General features: G+C 52.8%; 1 protein-coding gene across 14 annotated transcripts; it reads right to left on the minus strand.

The window, feature by feature from the left end:
* TJAP1 (tight junction associated protein 1) lies at positions 1–24,380 on the minus strand. 14 transcript variants are annotated; one of them, XM_047732561.1, is made up of 12 exons: positions 24,278–24,380; positions 23,681–23,776; positions 14,257–14,385; positions 7,475–7,578; positions 6,610–6,735; positions 4,990–5,018; positions 4,082–4,243; positions 3,793–3,859; positions 3,516–3,545; positions 2,662–2,769; positions 2,475–2,558; positions 1–1,781 (listed from the first exon to the last, which is right to left on the minus strand). In XM_047732561.1, exons 5-12 carry the CDS (start codon positions 6,706–6,708, stop codon positions 687–689), a joined length of 1,674 nt encoding a protein of 557 aa, XP_047588517.1. In that variant the 5' UTR covers positions 6,709–6,735; positions 7,475–7,578; positions 14,257–14,385; positions 23,681–23,776; positions 24,278–24,380; the 3' UTR covers positions 1–686. The 14 variants fall into 14 exon arrangements, with proteins under 14 accessions (XP_047588517.1, XP_047588515.1, XP_047588512.1 ...); XM_047732559.1 differs by lacking the exon at positions 14,257–14,385 and having other exon boundaries at positions 7,475–7,572; XM_047732556.1 differs by lacking the exon at positions 14,257–14,385.
* Positions 24,381–27,109: the final 2,729 nt, after the last annotated feature.

The following is a 27,109-nucleotide window of genomic DNA, read 5'->3' on the forward strand; positions in this document are numbered from 1 at the left end:
TTAGGCAGTATCAGTAAAATAGTTTTAATTTTAAAATAGTCATTGATGTGAAAACGTCCCAAAGCTGGGAGTAACAGTCTAGAGCCAAGGTTGGGAGGGGGCCAGGCCTCACCCACAGCCCAGCTTGAGGCCCCCAAATCCCTCCCTCTTCTCCCTCCCAGAGAGAGGATGGACAAAGCTGAGGCAAGCCCTGAGTGAGTCCTCTCCCTCATCCCCCAAGGACCCCTTGAATGCAACAGCTTGTGCAGAGGACTTGAGGAGAGGAAAGCAGGCAGAAAATAGAAATTAGAAGTTAATAATCCAAATGACATTCCCCTCCCACCCTTGGAAAACAAACAAGAAAACCATTTGTGGGTACGAAATGGGGATGGAAGATGAACACTGATGTAACAGACCTGTCAGCACCCCAGAACAGCCCAGTTTGGGCTGACCGGAAGAAAGGTCTAGAGCCCCAGCTGCATGTTACCTTTGGTAAGTACATACTCTATAAAGAAAAGGGAAAGGTACGAGGCAAGCTGGGGCCAGTCATAGTCAATGCAGCTAAAAAGCCCGGTGTGCTCTCCCCCTCTCCCCCAACCCTGCACAGGGAGCAGAGTGGTGCTGGCCTGAGGGAGGAGGGCTCTGGGGCAGGGTAAGGGGGCTCCCATGGTCCCAGTGTAGCCATGGTAGGAAAGCAAGCAGGCACCCTAGTTGAGCAGATTGCCCTGCTCCTGGGCCTGGGTCAGGCTGTCCTTGCGGTGCAGGTGGTGCACCCCCATCCTCTTGGGGCTGCGCTGGGGGCGGCTGGAGTTGGGGTGTGCCCAGGCCCGGCCCTCAGTGTGGGAAGTGACCAGCCCCTCCTCCGTGCCACCATCACTGGGCAGCAGACTCTGGCGTTCTTCCTCAGGGCTGATGGGCAGGTTCAGCTCTTCCTCCTCCTCCCTGGAAGGGCCAGGGTCAGCTTCCAGGGGCAGCAAAAGCCCACTCTCACTAGGTGGAGAAGGTGCCAGAACCACCTCATCTCCGTCAGTGGGACTAAGAGCAAAATGGTGCTGCAGGTCAAGGAGTGCATCGCGTCCGAAGGCTGTGCGCTGGGCCACAGAGGCTGGGGGTGGAGTGCGGTCCACAAATGCCCGCTGCCAGCTGGCGAGCAGGTCCTCCTCGGAGCTGGCAGAGCTGGCTGGGGCACTGAGTACTGGGGGAAGAGGGCTGGGCTCATGGTGGGGTGATGCCTGGGCCGAGGCGGGGCTGCTGGGCACTGGGCTGGGGCGGGCCCGCTCACCGCCCTCCTCCACTAGGCTCAAGGAAATGGCCTGGCGCGTAGCGTAAGTACAGTTGGGCAGGGGGCTGTTGCGGGGGATTCGCACCTTATCCTCAGAGAACTCTATGACCTTGCGGCCAGGATAGAGCGGGTGTGGTGGAGATGGGGTGGGATAGGGACTCAGCTTCTCAAAGGCTGGCAAGGGCGATTCCTCCTCTGGGGAGGCCCCGGCAGTGCCCAGAGAGTGGCATTCTCCATTGGGTTGTGGGGTGGGGCTGCCAGGGGCGGGGGGACTGGCAGGTTCACCCAGGCCACCCCCACTCATGTCCACATGCACAAAGACATCCTCAGCCAAGGGGCGCCCAGCACTGCCTGACTGCGCCGAATTAAGCAGCAGAGACTCTGGCTTCTCTAACACTCGGGCGATGACTGACGTGGGGACCACAGCCCCTGGTGCCAGGCTAGGGACGGGGCCAGGGCTGGCAGCTTCCTGACCACTGTGCAGATGTTTCCGGACCATGTCCTGTAGCTCACAGGGCAGCTGGGGTAAAAGAGCAGAAAAAGTAAAGAGACACATGAATGCTCCCAACTTCTGAGCAGAAGTAATGGCTACCGCACTGGTCTCACACCAGCCTGGCGCACAGCTTCGCTTCACAGACAAACCGATGCTCCGCAGGGGCGAACGACCTGAAGAGTCAGAGGAACACACCCAGCAGCTTATCTCAGAGCACTAAAGCCCATGAGCTCTCCAATATCCCTCTCCCCCCATCTCAACAGAGGCTTTTGCCCAAACCAGATGGAAGTCTGAGGCGCCTGCACTGGCCGGCGGCCTCAGGAACGCCTCCACTTCTTCTATAGACCCTGTGAGCCTTGGGCCTGAGGCTCTAGAGTTCGCCTGCTGCAGAAACACGGTCAGTTCAGCCAAATCCCCTCAATATTCTTATGGTCAATAGCCACCCCCACCTTGGGCATGGGCTCCCAAAAGGGGGCGCCTCTCTCCGTGTGTCTGTTCCAGAAATCCCAGCCAGGCCAGCCCCTGCGCTAGCAATGGTCCCCTGACAGCACATGGAACACCGATCAGTGGCAGAGCTGACTGCCCCAAGGGGAAACATGCAGGCGAGGGGCAGGCAAAGCAGAAAGGGGGAGAGGAAGCCAGTGGCCGGTGGCATCAAACCCCACGGGAGAGGAGTCGCGGGGCTGAGGCTTGCAGCGGCGGGGACAGCGTTCTGCTCACATCAGCGAACTTGTGGTTGCGGAAGTGGGACTTGTTGCACTTGAGGAGCTGCACAGCCAGGTTGCAGTCAAGCCGGTACCTCTCCTGCAGATATAGGTGGGCGTCACCAGCCAGCCCCGTGCCACGCAGTGTGGCCACTCTGGGGCCAACCCAGCCGCAGGCGGGGAGGGCCCTCCAGTGCACATACATTGAGCTCCTCCAGTTTGTTGATGGTGTTCTTGGCGTCCAGCAGCTTATTGGTCAGCTCTACGATCTCCCAATCCAGCGTCTTCCTATCCATCTCAGCCTTCTTGATCTGAGGCACAAAACTCATGTGAACCTCGCCCCCCGACCCCAGCTGGCCTCCCTCCCCTCCGCCTCCCCCCAGCCCAGAGACACAGGAAGCCACAGGTGCTGGGGCAGCCAAGGCGGACAGAATAGACAGACGATGGACAGACAGAAGACCAGCTACCTCTCCTGTTCTCCGGGCTGGCTGTGGGGTGGGGGCTTTCTGAACATGACCTACTGCCACCAGGGCCAAGGACAGAGACCATACAAGAGTTGCCCCTCGAGGGGCTCTACACAGCAGGTCAGGCAGCTGGACCTGAGGAGTAAGTATACAAACCCAGGGGCCGAAGCCTACATGTGGAGCACTTTCCAGGCTAGACTAGGAAGAAGGAGGAGGGGTGGGGCGGGCTGGCAGCCGGGGGCGCCTGTGAGAGTATCTAGTTGAGCCAGGAGAGAGCAGCGGCCTCAGCAGCGGCCCTCTGATCTTCAGTTCAGGGGCTGGAGTGCCCCCCACAAACACAAATGGCTTGGGCTTGTTGCCACCACAGCCAAGAAGCCGTGAGCGTTCAGCGGTGACATCAGTCAGGACCTCTGCCAGCACCAAGCACCAGCCCGCAGCTGCCTCCCCAGGAGGGAGGCACTGTACCAAGCAGGCCTCCCGTAAGGAGGAGGAAAGCAGTGGGCAGAGATAAACAGCCGGGGCCCCAGCAACCCCAGGTCTGAGCTGAGGAGGCGGCCAGGGCAAGGGAGAAAACACACAAACTCAGACGCAACTGCAAAGATCCAGCTGTGGCTAAGAGAGGCCTGACGGGAGAGGGCGGCGGCGGCGGCGGCGGCGCGAGGGGAAGCCGGGAGAGAAGAGAAACAGTGTGAGCACTAAGATAGTCCTGACTTGCACAGCACACTGCGGTCCCCTGCCCGCCCTGTCCCACCCCCTCCCCAAGCCCCAGGGCACAGTGGCACTCCATGGGCAAGTCCCAGCCCCCTGCTATGCCGTGAGCACAGTGCCAGCCGAAGTGCCCCCATGCCCCTCCGCCCCCCGACAGATTACCAGCGTGTGCAGCTTGTCCTCCAACTCCTGGTTGGTCCTCTGAGAAGCCGTGTAGCTGTTCTGAAGCCTGTAGAGGAACACAAGGCAGATCCCTGGGTCAAGATCTGCTCTTCAGGCCCTCCTCAACCCCTCCCTGATATGGGATGTGGGGCACGTCATTCTCCTCCCAGAGCTTCGGTTTCCCCCAAACAATCAGATGATCTCTGAGGCCTCTTCTGGCTAACCTCCCATGGATGGGGTGGGGTAGGGGGATATATGTGCATGGGCGCCTGGCCCTTCATTTCCACACCTGCGGAACTTGTCCTTAAACTTGTCTAGCTCCTCACGGCTCTGGCCCAGCTCCAGCTCCAAGCAGTCCTGCCCAATCTCCAGCTCGCGCTCCAGGGCCTCAGTGCGCCTGGTGGCCGAGGCCAGGCGCCGACGGAGCTCCTCATTCTCCTGCTGCAAGAGCCTGACAGGGTGAGGGGTCAAAGGCAGAGGGGAATCAGCATTAAGACAGGCCAGCCCTGGAGCCCCAGTTTGGGCTCAAGAAGCTTGAAGGAGTAGGGATGACATGAGCATAGGCAAAAGGAGGAGTCTTGAGTCTGGGGCAGCATATTCCATAGGCTTGCTAGCCCTGAAAACACAGCCTGGTTGGGGGTAGTGAGATGGGGAGGGGGGCGGTGGGGAGCAGAGGGCATGGTAGAATCCACCCCCACCTGTGAAGAAGAATGAGAAGACAGAACTGGTGCGGGGGTAAGACTTCCCAGTCTGTCTCTGGTTACAGCCTAAGCCAGCCGGCCACCAAGCCCTCCAGCTCCGGTTTCCCCACTGCACAATCAGGCTGCTCTATTATTAATCTCCTGGAAATCCAGCCTAGCACTGCCCTCCTCTCCAAAGGCCTGATGTAGCTGACAGAAAGGGCTGCGGGGAGGCAGCTGGCACAGGAGGACCAGGAGCTAGGGAAGGGCTCTTTGGCAAGAGCAGGCCCATCTGAGCACCTACCTCCTTGGTTCCAGGTTCTCTTGGAGCCCATGGAACAAAAACTCTCTTCAGAAGGAAATATCCACATCAGGCCTCCTCCCAGAATCCCTAAATACCCCACCTAACCTTCACTTCTCCCTAATCCAGTGAAAAGCCCAGTGGTACCAAAAGCCGTGCCTGGAGCTAAGAAGGAAGTGCTGAGGCAGGGCAGGCTCTCGGGCAGTGGATACTCACTTCATCCTCTCCGCATCAGTCAGGGGTTCCTGGGCACAAAAGAATGGAAGCTTGAGGCTCAGCCCTAGACCACTGGCCCACCCTGCTTGCCCACCCTCCAAAAAGCCCTGGAAAGGGCCATGTCTAAAGCCCAAGCAAGCTCACAGAAGTGGGCCCTGGAGAGATGGAGGCAATCCAGTAACGCCTGGATCACCCTTTCCCACGCCAACCAGAAGGTTTGAGAACCTCTTCCAACATTCACCCTTACCCACACCACTTCCAAGCCCTCTCGTAATTCTAGAGCAAGTTGCAAATGAGTCCTGGTACCCATGCTACATCTCCCAGGGATAAACAGAGCCACCCAGCTGTTCCCTGGGCTCGGAGTGGGCCCCACAGGCATGGCAGGGACCTTACAAAGAAGTGAAGAGGTCAAGCAAGCTACAATAGGGTTCTGAGCTCTGATAAAGCCCGCTTGGACCCTGGAGGGAAGATGGGGCAGAATCAGGCCCTTCCAGGTCCTCAGAACGAACCAGAACATGCATGAAGGAGAGCCTCTGGGATAGTCCTGACTGAGAGCAGTGATGTGTCTTCTCCTTGTCCTGCTTGGAACCTCCTGCCCCATCTTCCCCAAGCCCCCATTCTGATCATAGCCCAAGAGCCAGAGCTCAGCCAGCCACAGAGCAGGGAAACATCAAGAGGCCCGCTCCAAATGGAGGTGACTGCTTCAGAATGCCGATCACAGGCCGGAAAAGAGGTGGGTGGCCTGGACCATGGGCTCTGGAGCCAATGACACCTGCATGTGATCCCATTCTATGACACTCTGCTTATACTAACCTTGCCTTAGTGTCCTCATCTACAAAACCAAGGGAATGCCCACAGGGATGGCACCTATCACAGTATCTGGCCTTCTTACTGAATGTTCCCTGAACTGAGACTAGGCAAGTCCCAGCATTCCCACCCTGAATTGGACTACAGCAGGCCATGGTATGCATGATGCTCCACGGGGTCGGCGATCTCGGAGCTCTGCAAATGTGCACTGTGTGGCAAAAGGGTGGGGACAAACAGCCGGGCAAACTGACTGCAACACACACTTCCTTTCCACCAAATGAGGGAGAAGAGCCCGTTTGCAGACTGTTTCACAGTGGCCTGAAGAAGTCCCCCTGAGAACCTAACAGGTTCTGGTCCTGGCAGGGAGTATGTCTTTCATCAGTGTTAGACCAGGCAAAGATGGAGGAAGGGCCGGACTTCTGGGGACAGCAAAGAATAGTTGGTCTGGTGGGAAGAAGCCAGAGTACCACCTCCACCTCCTCCAGAGAGTCCCAGCCTCCAGCGTGTGAGGACCCCTCCGTCTGGTGGGCTGCCTCTTGTCAGAAGAACAATACTGCCTGAGAGCATTTCTGTTGAGCCACGAAGACTCTGGGGTTCCCTGACAAGGGGTCATGTGCTCACAGCTATCCTGTGAGCTTGCACTGCCCCTACCAGCAGTGCTGCAGCTAGGAGCCCCCTGGCACGACACAGCAGCACAACCCCCATGCCCCTGCTCGGGGGCCCAGAAGTCCTCTCAGGCGGGAGAAGTCAGTCAGGCACCCAGCCTCAGGGGCCCGCATCTACCAGCCAGGGTAGGAGTAGGCGTCTCCTGACCTCCTGCTCCAGCTGGGATCCTGGACCGTCCAGCCGCAACTCCCGGTGCTCAGGGGGTGCCTTGCGGTACGGTTTCTTAGCAGGGGCCGCACTGGTCATTCTTGGATGTGAGGGATTCTCAACCTGCTGTGGAGAAGCCAGGAAGGAGGAGGCTCAGAGACATGGGCAAGAGGCCTCTGGCCAAGGACAGTAAATGGAACATACGTAGGAGCCACCCAGCACCCAGGCAGGCCTGGGCCATTGCTGGGGACATCAGAAACCTGGACTCTGGTGGATCAGTGCCCACAGGTCAGGGGAGGACTGGAGGGGACAAGGGCCCAATGCAACCAGACTAGGGAGGCAGAAGGCAGGGCCCATGGCCTGGGCACCAGGAAGAGAGGCTGTGGCCTAGTAGTGAGACAAGGTATCTAAGAGCAACCCACTGCTCCCCTCCGTGGCCTTACAAAAAGGCCTTAGAGAGAAAACCCATTCCCTCTGCACCAGTGTCATCTACCCTACACTGGGGATGAGGAGAGTACCAATTTCACAGACCTGTTGTGAAGATTACATAAGCCACTAACCAGTTACCTGGCACTTAGGAAACGTTCCACACGTGTGAGCTCAGAAAACCCCCAAAAAACAAATAAACAAATTCCCCCATCCTGCCAAGTATCCAGAAAGTAAGGGTTTGAAGATGCTCCCCCAAACCAGGCTCCTCAGAAGGGGGGCATCTCCAAGCTTGAGAGTCCTGGAGGCCAAGACTCTCTGGCCTCCACCACTCTCTTTTCACCAGGCCCCCACCACGAGGGGCCACCTGTCTGCCCCTTGGCCTGCCAGCCTCGCCGGAAGGGGGCCAAGGCGGGGTGCAGGCCTCCCAGGGACATACCGTCTGACTGTCGGCAGCTCTCTCTGTTCCGCTGTCCTGGAGTTAGCCCTCGGCTCTCTGCATCCCACGGCCCCTCCACTTCCTCTAGCCAACAGCTCCTGAAACTAGAGAAGGGAAGAAAGTGGAAACCAGGTTGTCAGGCACGGGTCTGTTGGTGCCCCCGGCCGGCCTACCCAGTCCAGGCCCGGGAAGGCCCCTAGGGAGAGCCAGGCAGAAAAGCCATGGCCCAGGGGATCTGGGGAAAGCAATGGAGGCGGGAGAGGACCAGAGCCACGGGACTCCTTTCTCCATGAAAGCACAGGCACAGCCCTAGACGATACACATGCGCGTCTTGTATGTGCCCGTGGTCTCAGCTCACCACGTGCCTGATTCTGGAATAGGTCTGGTCCTGTCCTGTCCCTATCCTACCTCACATCTGTCCTGTTCATCTCCCAGGTCTCTCAGAGTCTAGAAATTAAGAGATTTGGGGAACACGGCTTGCAGAAGAGAACACAAGGAAAAAGCCTAGTAGAGACCCATAAGATGCTGGGAAAAGTTCCTGGCCATGTTTCCAGGAGCCCAAATTCTACTTGTGTGTGTAAAAGTTGTAAACAGACTTTGCAACAGGGAAAGGTAGACCCAGGAGAGGAAAATCTGAAAAAGCAGCGATGACTGTGCAATCTCAGTAAGGGTGACTATGGCCCACCTCCATCACTTGCCCCCTCCCAGATTCCTGGCCATGTGTGAATGGCTGTCACAACGGCGGGGAGAGCTATTGGCACCTAGTGGGGAGAAGCCAGGGATGCTGCTGAACACCCTGCCGCGCACCGGACTGCGCCGCACAATGAAGAATCATCAGCACACAACGTTGACAACACTCAGGCTGAGGAACTCCCAGGCAGAAAGCGTGAGTCCAGGGATTTGAGATACTGCCCAGTGTCAGAAGCTACGCTGCTTCTGACACACTGTATGGCCCCAGCTCAGTCCCTCACTGGTCCCTCTTCCACACAGAGGTGGCTGGATTGAGTGACCAGTGAGGTCCCCACAGGTTCCCCAAAGGTTCTGGCGCGCTAAGCTCTGCCCCCACCTGTAATGAGCTGGGCCGCAGCACGGGGGCAGCAGCCACCACAGGGGCCCATGGAGGCAGTTAACCTTAGGTGGCCTTCTGGGCATAAACAACCTTCTGCCGCCTTCCGCTGCCTCCTGCCGCCATCCTCCTAAATAGAGCTGGGGGCCTAGGGAAGCCTTGCGGGCTAAAGCATGTGTTCCTGCTGTCGGGACATGCCCTAGCCGTGACTCCTGTCACATTCCAACAGAGCCTGGGGCAGGAAGAACAGTGAGGGGGTAGGGAGGGTGGGGAAGCAGGAGTGGCGTCCCTCCTCTGTCTGGGCAACCTGGTCTCTGGCTTGGGGTTCTAGGGGGAGCTGGGGTATGGCAGCAGGCACGAGCCGCCAACCTCCACCCCTTTGATGGGGAGGCGGACATGTCCCCACAGGGCACAAGCAGCGTGCTGTGTCGAGCTGACTCCCTGCGCAGGAATCCGGGCGGGCCCAAAAGGACAGCACATTCCTAGGGTGTGGGGGAGCAAACAAGTCACCCCCGCAGGTTCCTCAGGGCTATCCCTCCTGCGGGCCCTAGGGTGGGAGCTCCTATAGCCTGGGGGAAGGCCCAGAAAGTTCCAAGCCAGCCTGGATAGCTGGGTGCTAATACTCAGAGGGTGTAAGTGTGGGGTATCTGAGTTAGAAAGGGGAACAGCCAGAGACGCAGAGTAAGAGACACAAGGAGCCAAGAACCTCTGCAACATCCAGGGGTGAGGAGGCTCGAGTTGGGCCTGCTCCCTTCCCCATCTGCTCCCCAAGCAGCTGAGTAGTCCCCTTCTTCCTGCAGGTCATGCTGCGGATCCCCTCGGTTCTCAGCCTCTTTTCTTCCTTAGCCCTATTCTTGCTAATACCCACTCTGGCCTCTAGGCACCAGGACACTAAATGGGTGGCAGGCAGGCAGGCCGGGAGCACACTGATGTGCTCAGGTACCTGGGGATACTAGCCGAAGGACAGTGGCCTTCACTCCATGCCCTGGGGCCCTAGCTCTACCTGTCACACATCCTGGTCATCTTGATGTCAAGTCTCCACTCCCTGGCCTCACACCATATACTCCCAGGGCTTTCGGCACCAGATAACCTAGCTTGCTGAGGGACAGTGTGGAAGTGGCTGGCAGGGAGATGGGAGGAGTACTGCAAACGCGGACACTCCGGGATGAATGGAGCCAGCAATGGCAGGCAGTTATCTATCCTGGCCAAAGCATACTCTTTCCATACACACCAGAGCCACGAGGAGGGGAGCCACTCCCAACTGGGGAAGCAGAAGGCAAGGCCCACTAGGGAGACAGTCTGTGAGGGAGCCTGCAGTGTCCCTGACACAAGCCCATGAGGGGAGTCTGTCTCACTCTCACTCCCTGCCTCATGTCAATAAATACCAGTATGTGTTGGGGCCCTAGTTCCAACTCCTGAGATGTGCTAAGTGCCCCCAGATCCAGCCCATGGCAGCAGGGGGAGGTGTTAGAGCGGGGAGCCAATTCCAGCACTGAACAGGAATGTGATGGGCCTCACAGGCCACTGTCCTTGACTGGAAGCACAGCAGGGCAGGACAGACCCTGGAGGGAGAGCCATGCCAGGGGCACTGGAGAACAAAGTGAGAAGCAGCTGGACACCAGGCCCACAGCCAGGAGAAGATAAAAGGTGAGCTGCAGGGGCACCTGGGTGGCTCAGTGGGTTAAGCCTCTGCCTTCAGCTCGGGTCATAATCTCAGGGTCCTGGAATTGAGTCCCACGTTGGGCTCTCTGCTCAGTGCGGAGCCTGCTTCCTCCTCTTTCTCTACCTGCCTCTCTGCCTACTTGTGCTCTCTGTCAAATAAATAAATAAAATCTTAAAAAAAAAAAAAAAAAAAAGGTGAGCTGCAAGACAGCAGAGCAGTCCCATCGGCAAGACCCAGCCACCATCTGTGGTCTCCACTGGCCATGTCTCCTTTACCCAAAGATTCCATGTTGCCTTGGTATGTTTCGGTCCAATCCCCTGTCAAGAAGAAGAAGTCCCCAGGAAAAGCAGCTGAATAACTCAGAATGGGATACAGGCCAGGATAAGCAAGCAAGCGGCCTTTGGGGTCCCGGCCTCTGTCTGCTGAGCTGGCTCCAGGACACCTCCAAGAAAATGGTCTTTTGGAAGGTCTAGAAATTGACTAAGAAGAAGCCCACTCCCACCCCTCACCCCACACAATCTGAGCTTCAAGGAACTGGGGGCAGAGGACTCAGGATGTGGGGATACCAGATCGCAAGCTAGGTTTGCACTACGAGAACAGCTGAGGCCTAGGTGAAAAACTCTGGCTGTCCCAGTCTGGTCTGCAACCCTGCAGGCACTGCTGAGGGAGACACCCAGAGCAGCCTCCAGAAGGGAAAGTGGCTCTTCTTGAGGCCCCCGCCCCCAAGCCTCACCTCCCCGGTCCTCCTTGGCATAGCATTCATTCTTCACTCACTCAAAACTCTGCTCAGAGGAGATGCGGGCCCTGCTGGGGCGGAGAGGGGGGGGTGAGAGCTTCCTAATTGCCATGTTGCAATCTGCCAGTCAGTGCAGGCCGCCTGTTGCCGCCTGCCCTGTATTAAATACCTTCTCCCTGATTACAGCCCAAGGGGCACGATTAGCTGCCTCCAGAGAACAAAGTCTACTTTCATTAGAAATGGGACTCAGCACGCACAGCAGACCTGCACTGTGAACCCACTGCACAGCTGAGCAGAGTGTAGTCAGAGGCAGATATAATGCAAAATGTGTGCTGGACATGGGGTAGTAGCCTTTAATCAAAGGACAAAAAATTTGCCAAGCATCCCTCTTTACCCAGGAGACGGGACTCACACCTGCTCCTTTTTGTAGATAAGTGCCCGGATGTGACCTGGGGCTGCCACCACAGTCAGCAGTCACCACTGCTAGAGATGGAGCAGGATAAGGAGAAACCTTCAGAATCCAGATTTTCTCCAAACCATATCCTCACTCCCATTCTCTACAAATACCCACAGTAGGCGACAGCAAGAAGGTTTAAGCCCAAGAGCCCAGGGCACCCTCTCACTTCCTTCTGCCATCTTTTCTGTAGGTCTGCCCAGGGCAAAGCCAAAAGTACAGGAGAGGAGGGGAGGTCTAAGCATCCAGCTCTCCCCCTGCAGAAAGAGAAGGGAGTGAAACCAAAATGGGTGTGGCTCTGTGGCTTTTAACACTTTAGTCTGCCCCACAGAGGTCTCCAGGTGCTCAAGTCCCACACCAGGACCTCACTTCATCCTCCCCGGTTCTCCTGCCTGGCCTCCCCTGCTCCCTACATCACCCACACGCTGTAAAAAATTATGGCCCCAACAGTTTATCTGGGCTCAGGCCATTCTCAAACCTACGACAATGCCTTTCTACTCATAGGTGTCACCGACTCAAACAAGTGAGAGACCATCAGGGAAGGGCCACACATCACCACAAAAATCACTACAGCTCTTCATAACTCACTTGAAGAAAGTCAAACAGAATCACTCATTTAGCAATCGCTATTGCTTTGAGAATGAAAGGAAATCAGCCCTTTTCCAGAACACTCCATTTGTGTTTTATGCTGCCTTAATTCCCCTGTGGAGCCCAGCACGATACAAATAAGTAACAAAAATAAACACAGGCCCTTCCTAGAGCTGCTCATCAATGGCTAAAACATGAATATCTGATCACACAGGGCCTAGTGCCTCCTCTGTGGGAACTGCCCTCAGCTGTAAGCCCTGGATAGCATCTCTGAACTTCGCAGGCCTGGAGGAAGCTGTGCCTTTGGGGGCAGAGCACACTCCTGCCATACAAGTCTGGCTGCCTCTCAAGCCTCTGAAATTCAGGGTCTGCATCTGACTGAGACCAAAGAAACACGAACCACCACCCTGCCAGGGCCAGCCCTGTAGCCAGGCCACCCAGCAGAGGCCCTGGAGATTGCCTGCAAGGAGCGCCCCCCCCCCAAACACAATTAATACAGCCCCTCTCTACCTCGAGTGTCAGCCCCCGCCCCCCACGGTGAGCCCATCCCACCAAAGCTGGCTGGGTTCATCCCTCCCCCTCATTGCCCCCCGGGTGCCCCTCCTGCTTGCTGCCAGCCCATCGTTTCCGGCATGCAGCTGTTCCTGAGGTACATGAGCAAAGCCCTCAGCTATCCTGTGCGCGTGGCAGGCAAGCAGCCAGCAGAGCACGGGGTGGGGCCTCGGCAGGCTCTGCTCTGGGCCGATGACTAGGCTGGGAGATGCCAGTCTGTGCCCAGACCAGCCCTGCTGTCCCTCCAGCAGCCATGCCTGCCACCCCTCTAGGCAAGTACCATCTCACCCTCTTGGGACACGTTGCCTGCGGCCCTGACCTGGCCCCCTGCCTGCTCTAACTGGCACCGACTGACAGGTTTTTAAAAAGTGGGTGGGAATTATTCTGCCCCAGAGTAAGCCTGAGGACTGTAAACCAGTGCTGGGGACCTTGGAGAGCTCACCTGGCTCCCACCTGAGCAAATACCTCAAGTCTATCCAGCTGGCCTCTCACTCAAGCAACACCTGACAGGAACAAAGGGGCTGAAGACAACTATTGCTGATGATCCAAGCAACCACCCCTAAATAAAGGCAGGGCCCCAAAGTCCCCATGCCCTTGCCTAAGGCAAGGTAAGGGGTGGCCCTGAGCCAGCTCTCCACTGTAGGCCCCTCTTGTTTTCCTGGCCAGAGCCCAGACACCAGGCAACCCCCACCCCTCAGCTGGCTCCTCCCGACCCAGGTCCCTACACACCAGGCAGCCCCTACACCCTCGCACATTTACGCATTCCCACCCCATCCGAACAGGAAGCTCCCTGCTTCTCCTTCCTGGCCCAAGGGAAAGAGAGCCCACCCAGAGGGCCTCAAGGTCCCAAGCTGCCCCGTACCACACAGACTCCAGAGGCTGGAGCCAGACAGGCTGTCTAAGGAGTTACCTGTGCAGAACACCAGGGAGCCCGAACAATCCACCTTCCCGCTATCCCCAGAGCCCCCTTCTCCTTTCCAACCCTGGAAGGAGCAGGGAATATGACAGGAGCTTCTCTATGGCAGGCTCTTCACCAGCTTCCCAGTTTGAAGCTACAGACTCTCCCAGGCCCACTGTGGAATCCAAAGCCAGGTCCCGTTTGCTCTGGCCGAGGTGCCCTTCCAGCTCTTCCCGGTTAAAGTCCACCTGAAGCTCTGCAGAGGGAAGGCAGTGGGGGGGCCAAAGTCCACCCGCTCCACCTACTCGAGCTCTATCTCAGGTGACTACCTAGTTCTGGACTCAAGCTTTCAGCTTCACTCTCTGCCCAGGGAGTTTCCCACAGCCAGGCCACAGTTTTCATCAACCCCCCGCCCCCAACCTTAAGGAGAACCTTGCAGTTGATCCTAAATGATTATCCTGGGTGAGAATAATGGGGACACCATTCAATCTTCCCCACTTGACAAAGGGAAGTAACTATCTAGCCGAGAAGAAAACTTCCTCCCACTCTGGCTCCATCTGTTTCCGAGCTGTGAAACAGAGGATGGTAACTGCGAGATGTTCTCAAACTCCATAATGCTTAAAGCGACTGAACAGAAACATCCCCCCTCACCACCACAGCAAGGAGACTGGGAAGGTGGAGGGACAGCAGTAAGGACAAGAGAGCAGAGGAGGCATGAGATAAGGGGAAGAGGCAGCCAGGCTGGCTAGGGGAGTGTGAGGGGTGACTGAGGCACTGCTTGATGGTACCCCCCAGGGCAGGCTAGCTGGCCCAGGTTAGACTCACAGGGTTAGTGTCTTCTCCCCCACCAGCCAGCTCTCCTGGTTAGCACGGTTAGCGACAGACTCATGGCAGACGCCCTCCAGGCACTCCATATAAACAGACAGCTTGGTTGAGAGCAGCCCAACTCCGGAGCTGCAAAGAGAGAGCAGAAGGAATGCCAAGCTGCAAGATGCCTGAAGGTACACGCTGCGCTCTTCTGACAGGGCAAGCTCCTCCAGACTTACCACTAGACCCTCGGGGGCCTTCTCCCATCCAAAAATCATGCCAGGCAGAAGCGCAGCATGCCCCCTTGCCAGCCAGTGAGTCCAGGTGGCTGACCCCAGGTGACAGAGCTCTCTGGTTGGTCAAGCCGAGGAGAGGAGAGCTGACGTGGAAGGGGGCACTGCTGCCAAGGGGCAGCTCCCCAGTCTTGCCTTCTCCCTGGACATGGCTGCCAGGCTGCACCAAGCTCCGAAAGTGGGGTTGTCGGAACAAAGCTGGCCACAGCTGCCGCTGCCACCCATTCCAGGCCTGCGCCCGCAGAGCCCACCTTGCCACCTCCCGCGGGCTCGAGGCAAGGGGCCGGGAGAGGACTGGCACAGGGATCAGAGGCTGCAACAAGAAGCGCACGGAAGGCACCACACAATGGGGCAGTGTGTGACCTGGCCCAAAGCTGGGCCAGCCTCGGGACAGGCCAGGGGATGGCACTTCCCAGGGAGCTGGCCCTAGAGGAGTCGAGAGAGCAAGGATAAAGGCCATGCTGCAGCCAGGCTCCTCACACTCCTAGCAGCGACCATTCCACCCACTCAGAACGGGCAGTGCCCAGAGACTAGTGTTCCCATCACAGCAAGCCCAGGGAACAGGAGAAAATCTCTCCAGAAGCCTCCAGAACCACCCAAGTGAAGTAACCCACTCTGGCTTAGAGATCACAAGACAAATGGAGCCGTAGTAGCAAGGTCCCAGAAAACCCACAAAATGTGACCCCTGGAGCGGCAGGAGAGGAGAGCACAGCAAATGCAGCAGCAAATACTGAGCAAATACTGCTTGTGCTCACAGAGGAGGACTGCATGTTGGCAAGGAAAAAACAGAAGGATTCCCCTTCTGTCTGGAAGGGGACATGACTGTGGACATCCCTGTGGATGACATGACTCAGGGTAGAGGGAAAACAGCGACCACCTGACACCTCCTAGGGGCCTGGCCCTTCTCCCAAGCCTAGGTTAATCATTCCCAACTGCCTACTCCCAGGGCTCCCTGTAATACTCTGACAATAGCTGCAGAGCCCAAAAGGCCAAGGCCTGACCCCAGACGGGGAGATAACCACCGAGGAGAGAACATCTCTTCCTATAGGCTCTGACCTCTTCCCTAGACTGCTAAGAATGCATGCCCATTGACAGGCTCCCTTCAGAATCCTCACTAACAAATAAAACCGAAAAACACAGCTGGGTCTGGTTTGCTTTCAAAACACAGAACAGCAAGTAACCTAGGTAATCCACGGTTTCAGGAAGCAGGGACTGTCTCTGTGTTAAAACTAAGGTTGAGAAATCAGGTAAGTTTACTCTCTTCCTGGCCTCAGAGCACAGAAGCGTGGAGGGAAGAAATGCACGTGAGGCGGAAGCGATGGTGCCCACACCATGTTTAGAACCATCCCAATTCCCACTCAGGGCACTCCTGCCAGGTGACCTCATTGCAGCATAAAAAACCACCCCTCAGAGAGGACCAGCATGCCTGCTGTGGCAAGAACCTCTAGTAAAGACTCTCCATCCCTCCCAAGAAGCCAGGCCCCGAGGAAGCCCCTTAGCTGGGAAGGAAGCTCCAACAGGGGCTACGCGACCTCAGGGAAAGTGTTAGATGAGCAGAGCAAGTTAAAGAACAGCATGTACTACTACTGAGTCGTGTTCATTTTACAAGAGATACATGAGGAGGAATGTCTAGAAGCAACATGAAAATTAGAAGGAAATAGGATATTTCCCTGTCTTCGGGAAAGGGGTTTACACAGGGGCAGTGGGGGAAGAAAGGGAGGGTCTTTTTACTTTTCCTTTTGCATATGTTTCTGTATGGCAGGTATTTTATGCAAGGACACATATTATGCTTATGATGAAAACAGAATTCCTGGACAAACGGGACAAAAGCCCTCCATCCGTGCTGTGCTTTACCAACCCGGAAGTGCTTTCCGTCTTCCACTGCATGTCCTTTGATCCTTGTAGCCTAGTGAGGCCCACAGAACAGGTGGTGTTCTCCCATTCTGAAGGGACAGAGAAGACAAGTGATTTGCCCAAGACCACAGACAGAACTGGGGTAGAAGCCTTCTCTAGGGAGCAACAGGGAAGTCCTGACGATTCTGCCCTGATGTAAAGCCCTCTGAGGCTTCTGAGACTGAAGTCCCCCTGGGCTTACCTGGGAAGGTGCAGAGGCCTGTTTAGTACCCCAAATGATAAACCCAGCATTCTATCCTACTGTTAGCTGAAAGAAGCACACGGTAAAGCCAGCACAGCCTAGCCTGACTTCCTGGCCCCTGCCCTCAGAGAGAACCCCCCACCACACACACACAGTTCACAGGGAAAGCATAGAGCTCTTCACAAATGGAAGGCCATGTCCTTCCCAGCTTCTAAAGGTCACCTCGCAGACAGCTGGCACTTATGAGACAGTAACTAACAAAGAAGAGGTCCCACTCTCACACTCATGGCCAGTCCAGGAAGACTCAGCCCCTTTGAAGCCTAAACGTACACAGCACAACCCGGTCCTGCTGCCTCACCCAATCTCCTCTCCAACTGGCTGAACATACGAAGCAGCTTACCAGCCCTGCCAAGACACCACCGGCAAAGATATGCCACATTGCAACGTGCACTCCCACACTGAGGGACAAGGGGCAGAGCCCAGGGAAAACGCCATCAGGTCACTCTCAGCTACTGGTCTTGTCCTTTTGACTCATGTAGGCATTAACAAGGTTGTAGTAGGCCCTGGCTGTGAGCAGAAGCACACCCAGACAATGAGCACTACGGCCAGGAAAGCAAGCAGGTTATGGAGCAATCAGAGGAACTTAGGGAGTAACAAAGAGGATGCCACCAGCCAGACTTGTTAAAAGATGGGGATTGGCAAAAAATACACTGGTGTGAGCTTCACCTCTGCTTTTAACCTCTTCTGCTGGCTTAGGGATGTGTTACTAGAACATATGAGGGCTAAAGAGGGAAACCGCTGAGCCAAGTACCTGGAAGATCACTGAACCGCATTAGCTCCACAATAATTAGTAATGCTACTGCTAATCCTATCACCTTTTGTTTATGCATGACCTTGTTTCCTAAGAGTCCAAAGGAGAGATCCTATCTGCTTTCCTTTCAAGAAGGACCGGTCTGGGTCACACAGTAAGCGGGAATTGCTCAGCACCTACCATGGAGGGTCTCTAAGAAGCTTCCAGAGTTAAAGGTCTTGCCCCACGTTGGGCAGAGGGGGAGACAGGTTAATAGCCACTTGCATTACAGTTTGGTACATTCTTTGAGAGCCCAGAGGAGAGGCAGCTGGCTGGGACAGGGGTTCAAGGACCAGACAAGAAGTCTGCCCTCTGAAAAACTCAAACGTATCTTCCTCATCTGGACTATAAACTCAAACTGGAGCACCAGCTGGCATTATATAATTAAGAAGTCTAGACTTCTGGAAACACATTCCTTGGGTGTTTGTTGGGAACTGGTGCCCTAAGAACCACCCCCATCAATTACACTAAAAACAAAAAGGCAAAGAAGGGACAGTGAACTCCCAGCTACCAGCCCTATTTTTGGGGAGTAGCTGTGTTAAGCCTGGTCCTGCAACACAAGATCATGAAAGCCCTAAGAAAACTAGGGCCAAGAAGTCTGGCTTCCTGAATGCCTAGATGTGTTCTATCAGCTTCATCCAACAGTTTTCAATCCATAAAACACCAGGGAACATGAATCCTCAAACACCCCACCCAGTCATCCATAGCCTGAACTACATTACAAATCTACCACCTACCCACCCCCATCTCTATCTACCAATGTCACCACCATTCTCACATGAAGGGGATCCATCAAAGGAATCATTGCAACACAAAAGATGGGACGAAACATCAACTATTTTGCACTGATGATGTCCCTAGCCTCAGCCTTTATATTGCTTTGCTATAGAGAGACTCCCAATTTTACTTCCACCTCAAAAATGCTCCTGGCAGAAATCAAAAGTGTTATTCTAGCTTGAATAAAACAAAGCCTTTTCTTACCCATTGTGTTTTCCAGAATGGAATTCATTTACTAAACAAATATTAACTGAGTATCCTTCGTATGACAGGCACCATGCCACACGCCATGAACTCATTATCTCTAATGCTCGATACTCCTACAAAAAAGATAATGTGACCCTCACTGTACAGCGACAAGACCAAGAGCCCTACTTAAGCCAGTTGTCCAAAGTCACGCTGTTGGTTTAAGTCGCAGAATCAAGATTTCAAGCAGGTCAGCCTCGTTCCAAAATCAGACTCTATCACACGGCTCACCTCACTCCCAACTCCCCAACCCCTCACCCTCATCCCATGATCAGGGAGGGTCTCTCCTCTACAGAGGGTCAGCTAAATGAAAGAAGCCAACAAGTAAACAGAGAAATCACCATACAATAGGGTAAATGCCAAAACCACAACTGTGCTATGGGTGCCAAGAGGAGGAAAGGAAAGTGGGGAAGACTTCTCATGGGAGGTGACAGACCAGTGGGGTCCTAGGGGATGAGCAGAGTTTCCGAGAAGGGGGCAACCACAGAGAGTAAAATGCACAAGCCAAGAAGAAAGTAAATGGATGGCCACAGCACGTTCAGGAGCAGTGGGAAATTCAGAAGCAATGAAGCACAGGGCAGATGAAGTGGGTGACAGCAACTCAGACTAGAGGGTTGAGCTGGGGCCAGTCTGTAAACAACCTTTCTGCACTCTGAGCTAGAGTGTGGACTGTGTCCTGAACAAGGGAGAAACCACGGCATTTTTATGGGAAGAGAGTGTTTTTCATTGGAAGACATTTCTCACAACAGCTTGCGAGACAGACTGGAGAGGGGAGAGACTGCCCACCACATTTCGTGCATTCTATATACCCCACCGCATCACAAAGTGCCGATTCAGTGACTTGCACTATCCCAAAGGGTAAAATACAGTAATGACTAAGACATGGTCCCTATTGTCAGGGCACTAACAGTCTTCGGACAGTCAGACAAGTAAACAGACAACTACAATGCAGCCTAAGCGTTAACACAGAGGCACAAAGGAAAGGCACAAAAGGAGTGGGGAACCCCAATTAAACCCCTTTAAACCAAGACCTAAAGGACAAAGCGGCGGGGGGGGGGGGTTTCCTGGCTGGCTCAGTCGGTAGAGTGTATGACTTTTCATCTTGGGGTTGTAGTTCAAGCCCCATGTTGGGTGTAGAGATTACTTAAAGATAAAGTCTTTACAATCAATCAATCAATAAATAAAGGACAAAGAGGTAGATTAGGGTGGAGGGGGCAGCGCATTTCAAACAGCAGAGCCAGCAAGCTCAAAGGCCCAGAAGCTAGACAGGATAAGTTCACAGAGCTGCTAATCCACAGTGCGCCTCGGTGGCTCAGTTGGTTGGGCAGCTGCCTTTGGCTCAGGTCATGATCCTGCCGTCCTGGGATGGAGCCTAACATCGGGCTCCCTGCTCAGTGGGGGAGTCTGCTTCTCCCTTTCCCTAAGACCCTTCCCTCACTTGTGCTCTCTCACTCACCCTTTCTCTTTCAAATAAATAAATAAAATCTAAAAAAAAAAAAAAAAAAGAAGAAGAGGCTGAATCCCGGTGAGAAACGAAGGCCGGGTTTACCCAGAGGTCCTTGACACTCAGAATATGGTGGTGAGGAAAAGATGAAGGGATTAGATGCAAAGAATACTCTCGAATAAGGGGTGTTAAGAGAAGAAATGGACTTTGAGAACGACAAAACAAGAACAGGAAAGGCAGAGAACTGACTCCAAATTCATCAGCCTTCACCCTGCAGCTCAAGCATTTGCTAAAAAGAGACCTGAATTCAGTAAGTCTGATGACTTCTACCAAAACACAAAGGTGTACTTCACGGAGATTACACGTTTCAGCACGCTGACTGCAGCACAAATCTAGATAAAGGATGTTATCCGGACATAGGAGGCTCCTGGGTTAACGGTGGAGGGGAAAAGACACTGATAGATACTAACTTTCAGAATTTCAAGTGCTACAACAAGTAGAAAAAGGTCATTTGAGGGCTGGCTGGGAATTCCCAGAAAAAGCCCTAAATCCTGAGCCCCTCATTCCCCTAAAATCTGCTCAGACATCAGGCGCGTGCCTACTCTGATGGCAAGGTAGAGTCATTTACTAAAGAAAAAGACGGGCCCTGCGGGCATGTTAAATAGACAGGACGTGACTCAGAAGCAGGGGAAGAGTGATCCTTAAGTGCAGGGCAAGGAAAGCCCGTCAATCAAACATTGGGCACACCTCTGCCCCAAGGCTGCACGTGGGATTCCTGGCTGGCTAAAGACGAAGAGACTAGCCAGCAAGCACTTGCAGAGCTCCAAGCCAGGACGTCCTTGACCACAGGAGCTGTTTTCCACTTTCTCCTCAAGCTGGGGGGCTGACACTGGTTAAGACGCCACCTGTTTTGTTTTTTGTGTGTAGTTTGCTACCTGCTCTTTTTTAAAACAAAGATGGCATCCAGATTGTCTATGAATTTAACTCTGTGGCTACTTCAGCTGCTCCTGTCAGTAATCAAAGTCAGAAATGAGCCTTTTATTTATGTCTTCATTAATACATTCCCCCCGCCCTTTAAGGTATGCTAAGAGTGGATTCTCGTTGTCAGCCTGCTCACCTAACCCAGGTCCAAGGTTTTCTAAAGGGCAATCACCAGGCTGAATCGTGGAGGGTCCAGATTTGGCTAAAAGGGCAGTGGGCATCCTCCCACAGTCCCTGTACCAGTTTTTATATCTGAGAAGGAGAGAGCTGTGATGAAGAGCTCAGGTCCTAAAACATATTTTAAATAAATCAAAAAAGTTTACTACAATTTAACCATTATGACAAACAAATAAGAGATATAAATTGCCACTAGTCATATTTAGTAAAGAGTTAATTTCATACCAAATCCAAAAAAAAAAAAAAAAAAAAAGATGCTCAATTGATTGCTGAAGCCAGATAGTCTGGGTTCAAATCTCAGCTCTGCCCCTTACTAGCTGGGTGACCTTGAGCAATTAACCACTCTGTCCTCTACTCATCTGTAAAATGGAGACAATGGAAGTATTTGCTTCGTAGCGTTGTTATAAAAATTATATCAGTTAATACATTTAAGGCACTTACAACAGTGCCAGACACACAGAAGATACTCACTGAGCACTGTTCTCGTTATAGCTCAACTGCAACTGCAACTCTAAAACCTCACAACTTCAAAAAGGAAATCATGGCATTTTAACATCACTTTAAATAGTTTAATGAAGGGCGCCTGGGTGGCTCAGTGGGTTAAGCCGCTGCCTTCGGCTCAGGTCATGATCTCAGGGTCCTGGGATCGAGTCCCGCATCGGGCTCTCTGCTCAGCAGGGAGCCTGCTTTCCTCTCTCTCTCTCTGCCTGCCTCTCTGTCTACTTGTGGTCTCTCTCTGTCAAATAAATAAAAATAAAATCTTTTAAAAAAAAAATAGTTTAATGAAAATGTTTTCACTACATGCAAAATCTACACTATTCAAAACTTGTGCCGCATCTCTCTAACATCAAGACAGAAGCTCAAACCAGTACAGGGCCACCAGAGAGAGATACCTACTACAATGATGAAGTCAGTGCTGAGATCTGACCAGCACAATAACAACAAATATGTATGGAGTATCGGTCACTGTTCTAAACGCATTTATTTAACCCTCACAACAATCTTATGAGACAGGTGCTCTTACCATAAGAAAGCTAAGGCAAAAAGAGCTGTACAATTTCTAAAGGTCACAGAGCTACAAATGGCAAACCCAGAATTTGTACAAGGAATTCTGGCTCGAGTCATTATCTTCTGTGTGCCCCCCACACTCTCCTGGCTGATCACAACTCTAAAGGGGGGAGTCCACAAACTGTCTTCAGAAAGAGAAAACTCCCAACCTTCTAGAGTCACAGCTAAATAACATCAGCTTTTCTGATACCTGAACATATTGAAGCTGGCCTAGTAAGAGTGATTTGGGTTGGTCTGTCTATAGCAAGCCTTTTGGAGGGGGGCGGCACAGGCAGGGAGCAGGAATAGTTAGTGCGGAGTCCTAGATCAAACTAGACCTCCCAATCCAATCATGCAGAGATGTCAGTCATGAAATGAGCTTCTGTAAAAAGTCTGTACCCAACTCTGGCTTGGGCATAACCACAGGGCATCAAAGGAAGTGAGGACCATATTCACCACACTTTGTGGCTCCAGACCCCTTCCCTTTTCTCTAACCCTAAATCCACTGTATCTTTTTTTTTTTTTAAGATTTTATTTATTTATTTGACAGAGAGAGAGATCACAAGTGGGCAGAGAGGCAAGTAGTCAGAGAGAGAGGGGGAAGCAGGCTCCCTGATGAGCAGAGAGCCCGATGCGGGTCTTGATCCCAGGACCCTGAAATCATGACCTGAGCCGAAGGCAGAGGCTTAACTCACTGAGCCACCCAGGCACCCCATAAATCCACTATCTCTTAAGCCATGTTTAGTTTGGCTAGTGAAACTGTTTATAAATGTGGTTCGAAGGGGAGAATACAAAGGAAGAAAAGAAAGCTATTAGAAAAATTCTACAATCCTTTCCTTCCATCACCACACTGATCCAGACCGTAAAGCAGTTCCCAAATATCAGGGATCTCAGGGACAAAGGGTGATACAATAAATATTCCCAGAGCCTTACACCAGTCAACGCAACCGACACCTTACTGTAAACTGCTCTGGGTTTCTTCCCCCTAACCTCAACCTGCTTTTCCTCCTCTACTGACTCCACCTGTCCACCAAATGCACAACCCCAAAGAAAAACTAACGAGCCATTCTTACCAAAAGAAAGCTCAAAAGAAGCACACCTGCTGCAAGAGTGAATTCAGGAGTTGGTGACAGCATGATCAGACTTCTTCTGACTCCCCCTGCCCCATCCCTCACTCACAAATCTCTACTTCAGGTAGGATGCCAAACTGAAGATGTGATGGGGAGACCGAAAAAGATACAGTGAACATGTAGGAAACTGCTTGTGGCAGGGATGTTAAAGCACTTTCAGCCTCATCTCTAGGCCCCTGAGCGTGTTCACTTGTACCGGTAAAGGCACACAAGGCTCAATGCTACACCCAATTCTCAAAAATCAGTGTGTAATCTAAACAGAACACTAACTTAGAGACCACAGGCAAAGGGCAACCTCTATAGATGAAAGCCCTTTTCAGATTAAATGTTTCTCAGTATCACTCTGAGCCCATGCATCCTGCTGCAGGGAGCATGCCAGCCTGTCATTGGAGGCCACCTTACCCGCTCTGGGGTTGAGCTCGGGCAAGTCGCTACCTCTTCTTCTTTCCAAGCAGGTATTGTGATTTCTTCCAGTCCCTGGGGCCCCTGAGTCTTCAGCTGAAATTGGGGCAGATGCTATAGGAACTCTGGAAAGGATGATCTAAGGCTGCAGAAGGGTCATCTGACGCTTTAGTTTTCTCCATATCAAACCTGCCCAGCATCCTCCAGGTCTCGTCTCTCTTCCCCTCTTCCCCACTATCCTCCAACACGTGAGAGACCTCTTTCCTACTGGCCCAGTACAGTCGGGCCTCGGCCACAAACTCCATGGTTCTTGACTCTTCGGTTTAGAAATTCTCCTCCAATTCGCAACTGCTTCCCTAGGACCTGCACACCTACTTGTGCTTCCCCCGCCCCGGGCCCCTCCCCCAGGGCCGTCGCGGGATCCTAGGCCCCCTCCTCTCCGCCCCATCTCCCTCTTTTTTTTTTCTTCTCCTTCCAACATCCCATTTCCTCTTCTTAACCCCGGAGCTAGTCCCTCCTCCGCCCCTACTCCGCGATACTGTACCCACGATCCTCCCCAACTCTAGCCTCCCGGCCGACTACAATCCCACAACAAACTTTCCGCCGCTGCCCGCTGCCTTCACGCCGCCATCTTGCCGCGGGGCAGGCCGGGTAGTGGCCGCGGCCGCGGGAATCCCCACGCACCGGGCGCCGCGCGTCATCGGGGGCGTAGCTAAGGGCGTGGTTTCGGGTTGGGGAATTAGGGCACCGGGTGATTGGGGAAAGGTGGGGGTATCCTAAGAGTAGGATTTGGAGGCCTGACCGCTAGGGAAGGAAGGAGGTGTCAGGGGTAGGGCAAGAGCTGGAACAGTGAGGAAAGATTCTGGTACTAAAAAAAAAAAAAAGTAAGTGAGAGAGAGAGAAAGAATGAAAGAAAGAAAGAGGAAGGAAGAAAGGGAAGGGAAGAGGGAAGAAGAAAGGAAGAAAGAAAACTAAATAATATAGTGGAATAGTGCCAGCACTGGTTCCCTGTCATCGAAAGGATAAAAGCAGCTTCTCAGTTTGCCACGTGGCGGTTCGTGTGACCCACCCCCTTCCACCTTCATCAGACTAATTTTCCACCTCTCCGAGAGATTTCAGGTTCCCAATCGTTCTGTATTTTCAGGCCATCGGCCCTCAAAATGTCCAAGCCTTCTCCTCCCCTTTTATAGTCAATTCTTGTGTGTCCTTCAGCCCTCAGCTCGAAATGTCACCTCCTCCAGAAAGCCTTCCCCAGGCCCCAAGACTGGACTTGGTGTTCCTTTTGCTGGGCATCTCTAGCCACTCGCACATAACTTCACTGCAGTTATCCTATGCTATAATTATTTACTTAAATAGTGCACCCCTCACTAAGCTGCTGCTCCTTCAGGGCAAAAACTGTGTCCAACTGCATGTTCATATTCCCTAGCAGGTGCCTGGAACATAGTAAATGCTTAATGGATAAATATCATGGCATCCTTCCAAAGCACGGAGAATACTCAGGGCTTTTAGGTTTGCTGTTCCCTGTGCCTGGAAAGTTCTTCCTTCAGATATTCACTCCCATTAGAGTCTCTGCTCAAATGTCACTATGTTAGAGAGAAGCCTTTCCTGGCCACTCTGTCTAAAACAGCATCCCTAGTCATTCACCCTTACCCTGCTTTAATGTTTCCTTTTACAGGACTCATCATTATCTGATATATGTTTATTCAGCATCTCCCACTATAGTGCAAACTCCAGAGATCTAGGACTTTTTCCTCATTCATCTCTGTATCCCCAGTGTCTAAAACAATGCCAGGCATAGTAGGTGCTTAATAAACATTTATTGAGTGAATTAATGTCATGGAGATGAGTGATAGAGGGATTTTGGAATATAGTGGTGGGGAGGAGGGGTTGAAAATAGTACAGAATAGGGAAATGCGTTGGTGGAAGGTACAGGCCCCAAAGGCCAGAGTTGGCCCTCTCAGGAAAGGTAGTAAAGACAAAAGCCAGGCTCAGCAAAGGAGGGAGTGGAATGAGAGCCAGGTGGAACTCTAGAGGTGGGTACTCAGGGAGCAGAGCCTTCCTGGGAAAGCCACAGTTCAGGTAGAGGGAATGGGCTGGGCTGGAGCCTGAAGTTTACTCAGATCTAAAGACAACATCCACCCCAAGCCCAGGCCTCTCTTGACCAGATGGTTCTGGAGAAGCCTTAGCATATGTTCCTCTGTAAATTATCCAGTGCTCCCCCCTGCCTGTCCTCTCTGGTGACAGCTGGAACAATTGTCCGGGAATTCCATCTGCTCTCCTGTCCTTCTCCCCTCCACAGCTCATCAACATTTCAGAACTGAGAGGTATCCCATTTCCCTGGGCCTAGGGATGGGAGCTGGGTCTGTTCTCTGGTGGAGCTGGCCTCAAGCCCACACTTCTCCACCAACACACACAAATAAAACCTTGGCAGAGATTCCCAGGGTCAGTCATCTTTATTTGCCATCCTGTCCATGTGTTTTAATCCTATACAAGTTCTTTTTTGTTAATTTAATAAAATTACACTAAATGAATCAAGCATATTGGTTCTTGCAGAGCTTAAAATAAGGGCTCCCAATCATTATGCATCTCTACATGGTTCCCCTTAAGTTGTCCATACAGTACTTTCAAAATGTGGCATTCATTATTCTATAACAGCCCAAACTCAGGCTTTTTTGAAATATGAATTTTACCATTTATTAAAAGAAATTTGTGTGAGATAGAAATGAGGAAGATGGCTTTCTTTGCTAAATGCATACAACCTTCAGATCCCCTCTCTATGTTTCCAAAAATTGTTTTGGAATCCACAGCAGGATCACAGGTCTGTGAACTCTCAGGTAAACAAACTTACTGTATATAAATTTCAAAAGTGACCCAAGTTTATATTTTTTTAACAGAAAAATTATCAGTAAACATAAACATACCTTTTTAAAATTAATTAATTTTTTAAAGATTTTTATTTATTTATTTGACAGACATATCACAAGTAGGCAGAGAGACAGGCAGAGAGAGAGAGAGAAGAGAGGAGGAGGCAGGCTCCCTGCTGAGCAGAGACCCCCGATGTAGGGCTCGATCCCAGGACTCTGGGATCATGACCTAAGCCGAAGGCAGAGGCTTTAACCACTGAGCCACCCAGGCACCCCCAATATACCTTTTTTTTTAATTAATTTTTAAAAAAGATTTTATTTATTTATTTGACAGAGAGAGAGCACAAGAAAGCAGAGTGGCAGGCAGAGGGAGAGGGAGAAAGCAAGATCCCTGCTGAGCAGGGAGCCTGACCTGGGGCTCGATCCCAGGACCCTGGGATCATGATCTGAGCCTAAGGCAGCCACTTAACTGACTGAGCCACCTAGGTGCCCCAACATACCTTTTTTTTTTTTTTAAATAGTTTTTTTTTTAATTGGGGGGTGAGGGGAATGGCAGAGGGAGAGG

This window comes from Lutra lutra, chromosome 6 (genome assembly GCF_902655055.1).
Source record: "Lutra lutra chromosome 6, mLutLut1.2, whole genome shotgun sequence".
In the NCBI taxonomy this organism is placed as follows: domain Eukaryota; kingdom Metazoa; phylum Chordata; class Mammalia; order Carnivora; family Mustelidae; genus Lutra; species Lutra lutra.